Source organism: Astyanax mexicanus, chromosome 20 (genome assembly GCF_023375975.1).
Source record: "Astyanax mexicanus isolate ESR-SI-001 chromosome 20, AstMex3_surface, whole genome shotgun sequence".
Taxonomy (NCBI): Eukaryota; Metazoa; Chordata; class Actinopteri; order Characiformes; family Acestrorhamphidae; genus Astyanax; species Astyanax mexicanus.
Window position 1 is genome coordinate 31,375,274 of NC_064427.1, and position 15,325 is coordinate 31,390,598.

The 15,325-nt window shown below is 43.0% G+C and overlaps 1 protein-coding gene across 25 annotated transcripts in view; it reads left to right on the plus strand.

Moving 5' to 3' along the window:
- The window catches only part of dlg2 (discs, large homolog 2 (Drosophila)), a 440,002-nt gene that overhangs the window by 84,798 nt on the left and 339,879 nt on the right, over nucleotides 1–15,325 (plus strand). Inside the window, exon 1 of one of the 25 annotated variants that reach the window (XM_049468847.1) lies at nucleotides 10,876–10,998. The exons of the other annotated variants lie outside the window; for them this stretch is intronic. Within the exon in view, the coding sequence (XP_049324804.1) occupies nucleotides 10,957–10,998 (42 nt within the window). The 5' untranslated portion in view covers nucleotides 10,876–10,956. Of the gene's footprint in view, nucleotides 1–10,875; nucleotides 10,999–15,325 lie in introns of those variants that run through there. 25 annotated transcript variants of the gene reach the window in all.

Below are 15,325 nucleotides of genomic sequence, written 5' to 3' on the forward strand. Positions count from 1 at the left end.
TGAGTTTAAATCTTAAATAAACTTAAACAATAAATAATGAAGGAAACTTCATCGAGGTACTTGAGTTTATTTGCTACCGTATAAAAAAGATCTCTACTTTTGGGTAGTGTACCTCTTGGTGAAAGATCGTTGACTACTATACATGCCTCAATGATGCACTCAGTTGATAGACTTTGAAATGGGGTGCATCACTAAACTAAGAGAACCTTGATGGCTTGTTGATAGCAAACTGAATCTGCATCGTCTTTCGCAATGAAACATTGCCAGTTTTTCCAGCTATTTTCTGCTCTAGCGTTGACTGCTCTTTGTGTTGGGCTGAGGTGTGATATCACAGCGGGAGAGCTATATGAACCCACACCTATCCCTCTAATGTTGGTGATGAACTCCTACTACTGACCTTTGGAACCTTTGTGTGAGTGTGTTTGTGTGTGAGAGAGAGAGAGAGAGAGAGAGGGTGAGTGACTCACCAGTTCAGCAGGAGTCGCCTCTAGGAGGAGATATATTTATACTTGTTAAAGTATCTTGGCTCTGCTGCAGTGTTGCCAGCTCGTCTCTTGTCCTGTTTGCAGCATTTCTGGTCTTACGCTAACTCTCGCTTTCTATTTCTGTCCATCTCTGAGCCAAGGACGGTCGAGAGAGTGAGAGAGAAAGAGAGAGAGAGAGTGCTTTGGCGTGGGAAGAATATTACTGACATTTAACTAAGAGGACAGGGGTGGGACTGTGTGGGCCACCTCCAAACACAACTCCAGCTCCATCCCCACGCAGTCGCATACCTATGACTAAAGGAAGCAAAGGCTACATACACCTCCTCAGCTCTGACTGCGTGGTTTGAAGTATCGGAGGGATTTTTTTTCCCCCCAGATCTGCTCTATTTTAGGAACCAAACAGAGAGACTTGGGATTATTTGGTCTTTTTGTTTCGCTGTTTTCTTGCCTCTGCTTTTCTATCGCCTCCACACTCCTCTTCTTTACCCTGCCTCCACATCCCTCACCATCTACTCGCCTTCTTTACTCCCCAGCTACTGTCTCCAACCACTCTCGCTCTTTACAGTTTAAGTGCTTGCAGAACTTGCTTGAGTAGCTAATATTAAAAAATATATATTATTTACTACAAACCGCATTTTTTTCCATTATAAGGCTCACTTAAAATCCTTCAATTTTCCCTTATGTATGAATTTTATCAGTCAGCTTGTAAGGATCGGTAAAGCCACTGAAGCTGAAGTAAAGTGTTATACAGGAGTTTCAGTTTAGTTCCTCAGCACAGAGACCTGAGACTGGAGCAGTATTAGCATTAGCTGCTACTGCGCTAGATGCTAGCTCTTTTGCCGTTCAGAGGTGAGTATTATCGGCCTGAAGCCTGCTGATAACCCCGGCTAGCACTGCTGGAGCAGCCTAAGCATTGCCCACTAACCGCGCTAAGCGTTAGCACTTTTGCCGTTTAGAGTTGAGTATATCGGTCTGTAGCCTGCACGTTTCGCATGTTAAAATGTTAAAACAAGCTACGAGGGACAAACTGCTAGCAGTCCAGCGGGCTAAGCACTGCCACTATGATCAGGATCGCTGGTTTATGTAGCTTGCCATCAGCTACCGGAGCCCTGAGAGAGCGCAGTTGGTCTTGTTCTCTTTGGGTGGGTAGATGGCAATCTCTCCCCACATCACTCTAAAGGGTGATGTCGCTCAGCACGAGGCGTCTGTGAGCTGATGTCTCTAGTCACTAGTGAGCTGACAATCATTAGTGATGGGGGAGTCCTAATGAGTGGGTTGGGTAATTGGCCATGTAAATTGGGGAGAAAATGGGAAAAACTGCGGCTAGCCTTAGTAGAAATCTGCAAATTTAAGCTTACTGTAAATAAACGACAGCTTTACTCACCCAAATAAACAGGAGAGTTTTCAGGAGAGAAATCTGTGTCATTTAACATCCAGTGCTCGTTTGACTTTAAAAGTAAATGAATTAGAAAGAAAACATGGCGACCTCCCTGTTCCTTACTAGTGTCCCATAATGTGCCTTGTAATCCGGTGCGCCTTATGTATGAAAATAGACCAGAAAATATACGTTTATTGACAGTGCGCCTTATAATCCTGTGCGCTTTATAGAATGAAAAATACAGTACTTTTGTATGCTGATGTTTGGGTGAAAAACACATTGTATTGATTACATATATAAGTGATTTTGACATGTTACTGCAGGATACAGCTTGGAAAGCCCACACCTGTAGAAGATGTGAGGTTTTATCTTGTGAGTTAGTGCATGGTAATGATTCTAACGGGTGGCATCAGGCTAGCATTGTCAGAAGTCAGAATGCTGCAGGTCAGTGGCTTCAATGGAACAGAGCAAAAGTCATGGGACAAGGAGTTTTAATGCACAGCCACTCTTTATGTTCTTGTGCATTAGATTGTTTTACAGTTTTGCTCTCAGTTGCGAGGATAGATAATAAACTGCACGGCTGCGTATAATTGGGTTCATAGAGAGCTTTTGTGCACAATTGCCGTTTGTAAACGATCTATTGTTTTCATACAGAGAGATGCACTTGAAACCATTTTTGATGCCAGCAACTTGTTAGCATTGTGGAGTTATTTCATCCTCGAGACGAGCAGTAGTAAAAATGTCTGTTACACAGTCTGTAACACCAGTGTTTTGAGAGGTGTCCGAGCTGAAATTGATGTTAAATGACTGCAATAATCTGTACAAACCAGGTGGAACAGTAAACTTGAAATTATTTGATCTGAAACAAATTAAACGTCACGGAAATTGCTGCATTAGCACTTTTTCTGCGATTAAATGTGAGCCTATTCAACCAGTAAATGCCATTCTATTAAACATATAACAACTTAATACAATGTATAAAAAATGGAATGGTATAAATATCAGGATTAAAGGCATTTATATGATTGTAAAAGTTACCATTGTACTTCTAATAGTACTTGATACTAGCAGATCCTTGAGGATTAGCTTGTTATTGGGTATTAATGAGATATTGTTAATCACTAGTAAACCGAGTAATCTTACTTTGCACCTTACTACCTATATAATTTTAGTTTTGTATAAATAGAGTTAACTCACGGTTCACAGTCTTCTGCTACTTATACGTTACAGTTACAGTTTGGTGCACACAGCCGCACATAGGATTTAGAGCATTCATTATTTGATCGATTAAGATGTGTTCACAATTGTTCCTATTGTAGTGGCTTAGGAGTATTGCTAAGGTGACTGTTGTCTTGTTTGTCCCCCACTCCTCTCTCTGCTTCTGTCTCTCATCTCTCTCTGTTTGCTTTTTTCTTTATTCTTTATTTGTCACTGTTGTTAACTACAGAATTGAGACAACTTAATGATGCTAATGTATTTCACAAATATTTCGGCATTTAACAGCTTATTTCAGCTCATGAAAATATGTTGGACACTTTACTCCTTAATTTAAAGACACAGGCGCGTTTTTTTAGATGTACTTTCGCTTTTACTGAACTGCGAGGACCAAACTGTGATATGTTATATTTTTAAAGCCATATGCCTTAAAGTAGCGGGTTAAAACTTGACAGGATTGTTTCAATATTAAACATTATATTCTGAGAGACTTTTCATATATTTGCTGTTCTTAAACTAGCTAGTGCACCCAAGTGGATTAAAAAAAATCACTTCTGCTACATGCAAAAAACATTAAATTCACTGTTACATATCCTTGGGTGAGGTCCTTCCAAATGTCACTGCAGTACCATATAAGGCAAAAATGTGTCTATTTATGGCATTTAAAGATAATGCAATATTAGTAAGAATGCTTATTGTAAAAGTAGTAAAACTGAAATGTACTATTTGCTCTAATTGCTCTAATCTTTGCCTGAAAAAAAGTACATTTTAAGAAAATGAGCCTGTAAGCTAATAGAATAGTGAAGCATCTACTCGCATGCTATTTAAGTGTGCTGCTCCGCCTCCGCACTTCTACACTCCTCCTGCACTCCCATCCCCTCTTTTCTTACATGCGCTACTCTGCCTCTACATGCTCACTCTCCTTCTTTTCCTATTCTCTCTCTTTCTCTCTATCTCTCCTTTTCTTTTTCTCCGCTGCTCATCTATACTGTAAAGCATGGACCACAGAAGAACTAGTTACCTTGGTAACAGGGAGACTGGCACCAAAAATATATTCTATAAAGCATCTCTGATGCCTCCCACTACATGTTGCCTCCTGCCAACAGAGCACACACACACACACACACACACACACACACACACTCACAGATCACAACGTGGCTCTGCTCCATCACTCTGAGACACTTGGGTCAAAGATACTCACCCAGCTCCAGCTCTTCAGCCTGACCTTTCAGATTCATTAGTTTCCTTCCATTGCCTAAATTACGTTCAGTTAAACTTTTATTTTCACAGAAAATCAAATAATGTCTTAATATGATCCAAGAAAATTGTTTTAAAATATCCAAAAGTATCTAATTTAGTAACACATTTGTGGTCCTACAGGACACTGTCCTTAAAAGCCAGCCTAGAAAGTGTGTGTGTGAGTTTGAGTAGTGTGTGTGATTAGAGTGAGTGTGTGTGTGCGCACACTTGTGCATACAGAAATAGCAGACAGTGATGCAATAAGGCAGGTTGTGGCTGTGCAGTGACAGAGACACACTGATTTGGAGATTTAAGAGTCTGAGTTGCGCCCCCTAGTGGCCCTCCTGCTCTAGTACAGGGAGCTTTGGAGACGCTGTGGGTTATGCATACTATTATTATAAATGATTAGGTGCAATTAAACACTATATAGTCATACTTATGGCTATAGTTATACCTATAACTATACAATATATACTGTAGCTGTATTTATTTATCTAGTAAATGTACAATCATAGAAATGTTTTCCTAGATGTAAATTATTTTTAACCCTACCATATATCCATAGTTATGTAGCTTTATTTAAATTGATATATAGCTTCGTAGCTCTATAGCTCTACTAAGTGTACAATATTACAGATATTTTGGAGATATCTGAAAATAAATACATTTTACCCTTCATAGGTGTGATGCTCTACCATATAGCCATAGTTATAGCTATAGCTCTGTAGCTCTAGTGAATAGGGCTCTATGAATAAGCAACATTCTTAATGTTGACATATATTATTTTAAAACCCAAACAGATGTTTCGGAGGCATTCATAAATAAGTAAGACCGTTAAAAGGCTTTAGGGCAGGGGTGTCCAAACTTTTTTTGTTGGGGGCCAGAAGGAGAAATATATTTGAAGTGCGCACCCTCTCCGCTTTTAGACTCTTTGCCACGTTTTTCTGCGCTAGGAATGCGCACTCTCTCCGCTTTTAGACTCTTTGGCCCGTTTTTCTGCGCTAGAAATGCGCACCCTCTCCGCTTTTAGACTCTTTGGCCCGTTTCTGACACCTAGCATTCAAACTTTGAATCTCACATTATAAAAACCTGCTTAACAGCGGGCCAACTTTCATTCTATTTCTAAAATACCTCGCGGGCCGCTCCAAAAAAGGAAACGGGCCGCAAATGGCCCTCGGGCCGTAGTTTGGACACCCCTGGTTTAGGGTATCTCCTTAGATGTGCTTCAGTCAGATTAGGAAATTGAAATTAGTTTTTTTTTATCCTTAAAATCTAAACCTAAATATAAAAGATTTAAATATAGTTCTATAGTTCTGTAGCTCTAGGGAAGATTTTGGAGGAATCTATGAATAAGTAAGACCCTTAAAACACTTTAATATGCCTTCTTAGATGTGTCAGTCTGACATTGACATTAGGATTACATTTTAGTTTTTTTTATTTTAGTTTTAGCGTATAATCATAGTTATACTGTATGTCTATAGCAAATGTACAGCGTTACAGATGTTTTGGAGTGATCTATTACCATATTTTTCGCACTATAATGCGCATAAGATTATAAGGCTCACTATTAATAAACGTCTATTTTTGGTCTTTTTTCATACATAAGGCGCACTGGATTATAAGGCGCATTATGTGACACTAATAAGGATAATAATAACAGGGGTGTCGCCATGTTTTCCTTCTAATTCAGCAGGTCTTTAGTTAAGTACACGAAGTTAAAAGTAAAATTTAAGTAAAAGTTAAGTAAACAAAAATGTAATTTAAAAAACTCTTTAAAAGCGAAACAAAAGAGCACTGGATGTTAATCTACACAGATTTATTTCCTTATTTGGGTGAGTAAAACGCTTCCATTTATTTATAGTAAGCTTAGATTTGCAGATTTCCACTAAGGCTAGCTGGTTGGCAGCTAATGCTGCCCGACATTGCTATACTGAGGAACCCAGAGTGTTCCGGTAAACCAGGGCGATATTAGCTAGCGGTTCCTCCCACGTAGCTTGTTTTAACATGGCAAATGCGTAGGTAACAGTCCGGTAATAAGTTTGATAATATTCACCTCTGAACGGCAAAACAGCTAGCGCTTGGTACGCTCAGCAGCTAATGCTAATGCTGCTCCAGCAGTGCTAGCCTGGGTTAGCAGTAGGCTAGAGGCCGATAATACTCACATCTGAATGGAAAAAGAGCTAGTGCTTAGCGTGGTTAGTGGCTAATGCTAATGCTGCTCCAGCAGTGCTAGCCAGGGTTAGCAGTAGGCTAGAGGCCGATAATACTCACCTCTGAATGGCAAAAGAGCTAGTGCTTAGCGTGGTTAGTGGCTAATGCTAATGCTGCTCCAGCAGTGCTAGCCAGGGTTAGCAGTAGGCTAGAGGCCAATAATACTCACCTCTGAATGGCAAAAGAGCTAGTGCTTAGCATGGTTAGTGGCTAATGCTAATGCTGCTCCAGTCAGGAGTGTTTTGTGTTACTATTTGTCGTTTTTCCCGTTTATTTCCTGCAAATATGTGCATCGGAACACCCGTGCACATGTTCTACCACCAGACCCTGCTACAGTGGAGAAATCAGCCAGAAAACACGCTACCGGACGAGGTTCTGCAGACGCTACTTGAGCTTAGCCTGCTAAGAGACCCAGGCCGCCAGGCCGCCAGCCCGCGGTGTTTCCTGATGCCGGAGCCCAGCGGAAGTGCCATCGCAAGCGGTGCGAGCGTAAGCGGAAGCGCGGAAAGATAGCCGGAATCCGCGCTAAAGGCTAGTCCTAGCCGGCCGGCTATACCATCGCTCTTTCTGGCAAACGTCTGTTCCCTTGACAATAAACTGGGCTACATCCGACTCCAGCGAACTACCCAGCGTGAGTTCAGAGACTGCTGTGTTTTGGTTTTTGTGGAATCGTGGCTGAACGACAACATTCCGGACAGCGCCATTCAGCTAGCTGGGCTAACCGCGTTCAGAGCGGATAGGAGAGCGGCTCTATCCGGGAAGACCCGCGGTGGAGGCGTGTGTGTTTACATCAACACGGAATGGTGTAACAACGCTGTGACTGTCGCCAAACACTGCTCTCCGCTGGTGGAGTTCCTGATAGTCAAGTGCAGACCTTTATATTTAGTACGGGAGTTCTCCGCCGTGCTAATTGCTGCTGTCTACATCCCACCCAGCGCTAGCATTGGTGCTAATGCTAAAGAGGCTCTGTGTGAACTCTATCGGACTATCAGCGATCTGCAGAACAAACACCGAGACGGACTGTTTATTATCGTCAGAGATTTCAACCACGCAAATCTCAAGTCAGTGCTCCCTAAATTCCATCAACATGTGGACTTTGCAACGAGAGGAGCGAGCGCGTTGGATCTTGTTTACACAAACATCCCCAGCGCGTACCGGGCGGAGCCCCGCCCCACCTCGCTTTCTCGGACCACATGTGTGTGTGGCTGACTCCAGCATACACACCACTCATCAGACGCTCCAGACCAGTTCAGAAGCAGGTGAAAACCTGGCCGGCAGGCTCCATCTCTGCCCTTCAGGACTGTTTTGAGTGCACTGCATGGGACATGTTTAGGGAGGCTGCTACTGAAGGCGATTCTGTTGATTTGGAGGAGTATGCAGCATCAGTCACTGGCTACATCAGCAAGTGTATTGATGATGTCACTGTCTCCAAGACCATCACCACACGCCCAAACCAGAAGCCTTGGATGACTGCTGAGGTACGTGCGCTGCTGAGGACCCGCGACTCCGCCTTCAGAGTGGGTGACAAGGTGGCCCTGAGGAAAGCGAGAGCCGACCTGTAACAAGCCATCAGAGAGGCAAAGCGCGCACACGCCCAGAGAATCCACAGCCACTTCAAGGACACAGGTGACGCGCGGCGCATGTGGCAGGGCATCCAGGCAATCACCAACTACAGGACAATGCCACCGTCCTGTGAACGTGATGCCTCCCTCCCTGATGCCCTGAACAACTTTTATGCACGGTTTGAGGCACAAAACAACACGATGGTGAGAAAGACCATGCCCAAGCCGGACGAGCAGGTGTTGTGCCTGACTGCAGTGGACGTGAGGAACACTCTGCGCAGAGTCAACCCACGGAAAGCTGCAGGACCAGACAACATCCCCGGCAGAGTGCTCAGGGAGTGCGCAGACCAGCTGACAGATGTTCTCACGGACATCTTCAACATCTCCCTGTGCAGCGCCACTGTCCCAACGTGCCTCAAGTCCACCACCATCGTCCCCCAGCTCCATCACACTGAACAGACTGGTGTACAGTCAACAACCTTCACCTGAATGTGGACAAGACAAAGGAAATGGTTGTTGACTTCAGGAGAGCACAACACACCCACTCTCCACTCAACATCGACGGGTCCTCTGTGGAGATTGTTAAGAGCACCAAGTTCCTTGGTGTCCACTTAGCAGATAACCTCACCTGGACCCTGAACACCAGCTCTACAGCCAAGAAAGCCCAGCGCGTCTCTACTTCCTCCGGAAGCTGAGAAAGGCCCGTCTCCCTCCACCCATCCTCACACTCTTCTATAGAGGGACCATTGAGAGCATCCTGAGCAGCTGCATCACTGCCTGGTTTGGGACCTGCACCGTCTCTGACCGCAAGACCCTCCAGCGTTTTGTGAGGACAGCTGAGAGGATCATCGGCGTCTCTCTCCCCTCCATCACGGACATTTACACCACCCGCAGCATCCGCAAAGCAACCAGCATTGTGAATGACCCCACCCATCCCTCACACGAACTGTTCTCCCTCCTGCCTTCGGGAAGAAGGTACCACAGCATCCGGTCCAGCACGACCAGATTCTGCAACAGCTTCTACCCCCAAGCTATCAGACTCCTCAACTGCAGAGACTGAACTGATGGTTTTTCTGTACATGCACACACACTCTTACCCCACTTACCCCAGAAAATGGAAAGCACTAAAAACCCTACTACCTCACTGGACTCTATTGCACACTGTGAAATAGAGGTAATTACTACCTCACTGGTCTTTTTTGCACACTGCATAATTTGCACACTGTCTTGTTATTTATTATTCTTTGTCTGTATTGTGTTGTATTGTCTGTCTGCACTTTTGTACTGTTGCACTTATTGTTCTGTCTACACTGTGTTTATGTGCACCATGGTCCCTGGAGGAACGTTGTTTCATTTCACTGTGTACTCTGTATATAGCTGAAATGACAATAAAAACCACTTTGACTTTGACTTTGAGTCTTGGTGCTGGAGAACTAAACTAAAACTCCTATATAACGCTGCTCTTCAGCGGCGTGGCTTTACTGCTCACTACAACCTGGTACAATTCATACATGAAGTGCACCAGATTATAAGACCCTCTGATGATTTTTGGGAAAATTGAAATTTTAAGTTTGCCTCATAGTGCAAAAAATATACGGTATTAAGACTCTTAAATGGCTTAAGCATGCTTTCTAGTCAGATGTGTCGCAGTCACATTAGGACATTGACATTAGGCTTTCTTAGGTTTTCTTTTTTGTTTTAAATAATTTTACTAAAGCATTTTAGCCCTGCTTCGCGATGCTTAATTCATGTATTTGCATTTTAAAGCTTATGCATGAATTATGCATACGGACAGCAGCACACACCCCGTGCCTGGGCCTGGCTGGATGCGGACCCGTCCTGACTTATTCAAATCGAGTCCGAATCCTTCATTAGAGATGAATAAACATGCTGATGTCCGGTCGCATTAGATGGCATGCCTGAAAGGGTCCATTGCAGCAGCAGCAACAGCATCATCAACAGCAGAGCAGCAGCAGGAGAAAAAGCAGCAGTGCCTCGTTCCAGCAGTCCAGGCAGGAAGCGGGCAGAGCTGGGCTGATGTACACGCGGGAGCTGGAGGACAATTACATAACAGCTGTGTGGGACTGTGTGTGTGTGTGTGTGTGTGTATAAAAGTGTATATATATAGGTGTGTGTGTATGTGAGGAGGTGTTGAAATAAGGTTGCAAATGCAGACAGCCTGTGTAATGCATCCTCCTCCTCCCTCCGTCCATTCGTTACGGGGTCGCTCTTCTGTTGATGATCTAGTGTGGAATTTGTTGCGACTCGGCAGCTCAGAGTAACAAGTCGCCTTTGAAGTCCTCCTCCTACATCCTACATCCACCCGCTCCTGGAGCGAGATGGAGACATAGAAAAAGAGAGGGACAGAGAGAGAGAGAGAGAGTGTGAGACTGTGAGAGTGTGTGAGAAACAGAAAAAGAGAGAGAGAAGAGTGAAAGAAGAGCGAAAGGGGGAGTTAGAGAGGTTTCCCTCCTCACAGTCTAAAACAGTGTGCATGCATCTCCAGTCTCCAGTTTCCAGTTTTCAGTTTTTGGATAGGACACCAAGTCCAGCAGCAAAGCTCGCCGGCCATGTGTGTGTGCACGAGTCTCAAGCCTCGGGAGATCGATAGCAGAACACACACAGCAGCTGCCTGCAGAAGAGCGAGAGATGCTGACATGCCGCGGGATGTGATCCGTTTCTGACCCCCCCATCCCTCTCTCCCTCCCCACCTCACCTCCATCCACCCACCCTTCCTTTCCACTTTCCGCTCCTCTCTTCTTCTCTTCTTCTTCTTCTTCTTCTTCTTCTCCTCTCTCTTTTCCTCAAGAAGCTCCCTCAACGTGTCATCATCAAGCCATATGCCACTGCAACAGTGACCGCAATGTTCTTTGCATGTTATTGTGCACTGAGGACGAATGTGAAGGTAGGAATTCGAGCAGCATCTTTGCGAGAGAGAGAGAGAGAGAGAGAGAGAGAGAGAGTGTATCTGTGTAAGAGTGTGTGTAAGAGTGTGTGAGGGAGTTGCAGGTGGCTCCAGCATCTGTGAATGCCATGCCGCTCGGTCGTTTCCAAGCTGGTGAAACACTGGCAGCTTGTTTTCTGATCGATTTAGCGCTCCTCTCATCTTCGCGAGAGCACGCGAGAGCCGAGGTTACCCGAGCCGAAAGGAGGCGACACAGCCAGGCATGAAAGTACAAGTGTTACTGTGAAAGTCTGGCAAAGATCTTAAGCCCAATGTGTTTTGACAGCTTCAGCACACGCGACGTAATGCACGCAATCACGTCTAATACGCCAGATAAGTCCCTTTTATTCTCGGCGACAAGGAGGCTTTCTTTGAAGTTGCGCGAGTTCTCCCCCAGCGCTGGCAGATGGTGAGAGCTAGCTCAGCGCTTAGCACCTCACTGCTAGCCTGCGTTATAGTGTGAGAGTGGAGTGTAGGGGCTGCAGTCCAAGTCTTGTTACTCTCTCTCTTTCTCTCTCTCTTTCTTTCTTTCTTTCTTTCTCAGCTCTGAAGTTTGTCCCTGTTGAGGAATACTTTCTAGGAATGTACAGCTCTGGAAAAAAAAATGTAGACACCACTTCAGTTTCTGAATCAGTTTCTCTGATTTTGCTATTTATAGGTATATGTTTGAGTAAAATGAACATTGTTGTTTTATTCTATTATTCTACAAACTACAGACAACATTTCTCCCAAGTTCTCCCAAATTAATTTCTCCCAATACTGTCATTTAGAGCATTTATTTGCAGAAAATGAGAAACGCCTTGCAGACATCAAATACTGCAAATAAAAAAAGTTCATATTCATAAAGTTTTAAGAGTTCTGAAATCAATATTTGCTGGAATAAGCCTGGTTTGTAATCACAGTTTTCATGCATCTTGGCATCATGTTCTCCTCCACTAGTCTTACACACTGCTTTTGGATAACTTTATGCCTTTACTCCTGGTGCAAAAAATCAAGCAGTTCAGTTTGGTTTGATGGCTTGTGATCATCCATCTTCCTCTGATTATATTCCAGATGTTTTACAATTTGGTAAAATAAAATAAACTCATCATTTTAAGTGCTTTTCCTGGTTTCATGTTGTCAGGTTCACATGTGACACTGGGGCCTGAAGAATATTAAATGCTCCCACACCTTCACAAATGAAATGTTCCATCCATCTTGCACGCACTATCAGGCCTATAACTACTATATTAGTACAACTGCACCTGGGATGTTTGACTGATTATACAGTAGATATACTAGATGTGTGTGTTTTTGGGAGGTGCATGGGTTGAAAAGCATCTTCTATGCAGATAAACGAGACTTCCCCATCACTAATGTATGTATGCAGCTTTTTACTGCCTGTCTTCTCGGCTCTGTTCTGTGTGTCCTCATGTGTCCACAGTTTTCTGCCAACACTGAGGTCCAGAATAGTTTGTACAGGCTGGTTAAAAATGGAAAAAAGTGCATATAAAATTCAAGATGTGGCTTCTGTCAGCTTTGGGTATGCAGTGTATTTTCCCTTAGTTTTTATATGACATTTTGGCTAATGAATCTTGTTCAGCAGAAGTATTGTAGGTGTGTTGTGCTTACCAGGGCAGGGAATCAAAACCTTGTCTGTCACAATCTTTTTCGCAAACTTTTTTGGTACCACTTTAAAATAAGACTACCTTTACAAAGGGTTTATAAATGGTTTACAACTAGTTTATTAATGGTTACTAATTAGGTTGTAAATGCCTTAAAAATAATTAATAATCAGTTATAACACATACGTAGAAAGGGCAACAATGACCTGTTGTTTGCCAAAAAGTGAACCCACAGCCATCTATATTGTTGCCCTTTCTACGAATGTGTTATAACTGATTATTAATCATTTTTAAGGCATTTAAAACCTAATTAGTAACCATTAATAAACTAATTGTAAACCATGTATAAACCCTATATAAAGGTACTCTTATTTTAAAGTGGGACCCTTTTTTACACAAGTTAAAATACAGTAGGTCTATGGGCTATACGAAAAAAAAAACATGTTCATTCTTGCCTGTTTCAGTCCCGTACAGAATGAGCCATTTAAGGGCTCTGTCATTTTTACGCAAATAAACTGTTTCTAGCCACTCCATGTATATGCGTTTAAGTGTTTACACATTAGAGTTAACTTACTAAAAATTAGCTTTTTAGCTAACTCTATCACATTTATATTGATGTAGAAACTAAAATGTTGATCAATGTGCATTGTCCCTGTTGAATAAATAAATATTAAATGGCAGAACACGAACAAACTAGTTCATGCTACTTCATTGCGTAATATGAACCCTTTAACTAATCACTTCATTAGCAAGTCTTTTCAGAGATGCAGTGGAAGTGTTAAAGCAGGGAAAGCAATAAAATGCAAAGGACAAGGTGTCCCTAGATCCAGGATTGCTTACAGATATCACCTTGGGAGAGATGAGGGGATAGAGTGAAACCTATCATCTACCTACCCAGAGAATGCAATGCCAGTTATGCTCTCTTGGACTCCGGCTGCTGATGGCAAGCAGCATGACCCAGGATTTTAAGCCGTCATCCTTGGACCATAGTGGCCATAGGCTGCATGTAGTTACTGAGCAGTGGTTTGACCTTCACTTATTATGTTCTGCCCATCTGATGTGTCCTAAAGGCCTCATGAAAAAAGGGGGTCAGTTAGTCAGTCAGTAAGTCTGTAAGTGAAATTCCCGCTTGCTAATTTTGCCAGCTGTGTTTCCATTGGCTGTTCCTTAGGGTATTTTGACCAGATGTGACAATATTTTCGTTAATACCTCTGGCAACTGTGTTGACTTGTTAAAAAAAGGTGTAGAGTATAGTATGCCACATTTAAATAAATGTTAGCGCTGTGTTTTTTTTTTTTTTAAGTACATTTTGCAATGGAAGCACTATGATACTTTAGCACCTTATACCTCAGGGAGGATGTTGGAGAATGATGCCTGAAAATTGGAAAGCCATGTCTGAGTTCTCAGGTTTGACACCTGATGACTTTTAGAATCTGACAGCTGATGTGTGATACACGCTAACTGACACCTATCTGATATCTGACAGCTTGCCAACGATATGTGGCATTTGAAACCCGACAAACGACAAGCACATTTCTTGAAATATTTGTAATATATATATATATATATATATATGCATACAAAATGACGAAATATTGTCTGATAGTATCCAGCTATTCCAGTTTTTCCCAGCATTTCTTCCAAAATCAAAGACATTAATAGAATACTAGTTTCTGCTTTGTTTCTAACAGCCTCTGCTCCTATGGGAAGGCTTTGTACTGGATAGTGGAATGGATTTGACTCCATTTAGCCACAAGAGAATTAGTGAGGCGAGGCAATGATGTTGGTCGATTAGGTCTGGCTCGTTACAGTGCTCTAGCTCATCCCAGAGGCGTTCAGGTGCTTTATCAGACCAAAGAAAGTGAATCCACTGCTCCAAAACAGTGGGGAGCTTTACACCACTTTAGCTGATACATGGCACGGCATTGCATCTAGTAATTGCAGGTTTGTGTAGGGGTTTATTAGAGTGTCTCTGTGCTCTATGCAGAGTAGAGTTCCGGATTTCAAGTCTGATTTGCTAAGCTACATTGAAAGCTGTTGAAAAAGTATTTATATAACATACCCACCTGTGACCACTTATTAGCTAAAATAGCTACCCGGCCATGTAAACCCATTCCATGAAGCTCTCTATGCTCTACTGTTCTTGAGCTCATCTGAAGGCCAGATGAAGTCTGGAGGTCTGCAGTGATCGTCTATAATTAAAGTTGGTGACCTTTTTACAGTGACAGATTGGGTTGCTTTTGTTCCCAGTCGCTTCCACTTTGTTGAAATATGACTGACAGTTGACTGTGGAATATTTAGAACATATTTAGACATTTGTCACTCAAAGCTCCACTAGATAGGATTGAGATTTTGTGCTCGTGGGCTCCCCCTACAGTTGTAGAGTGTAATAAATGTTTCAGGCGGATTAGTTTCTCTTTCTCGTTTTCTGGCTTTTTTTTACAGACATATTCGTTCTCTATCCAGCTTCTGCCAGAGTGTCTGTATGTTAGGGTGTAAAGAATGAACCAGTAGTCCTTGTAGAACTGTTAGAACTAAAGGTCGGAAAGCAGGTCGCAGTTCTCGCGAGCGTTGGTCGCGGCCGCCTCGGAAAACTTACAGAGTCTGGTTTGAGCTCAGAGGAGCTCCGGCACAGAAACGAGAGCACCGCTTTTCGTCCTATTACACCTCAATGCAGCCCTGCA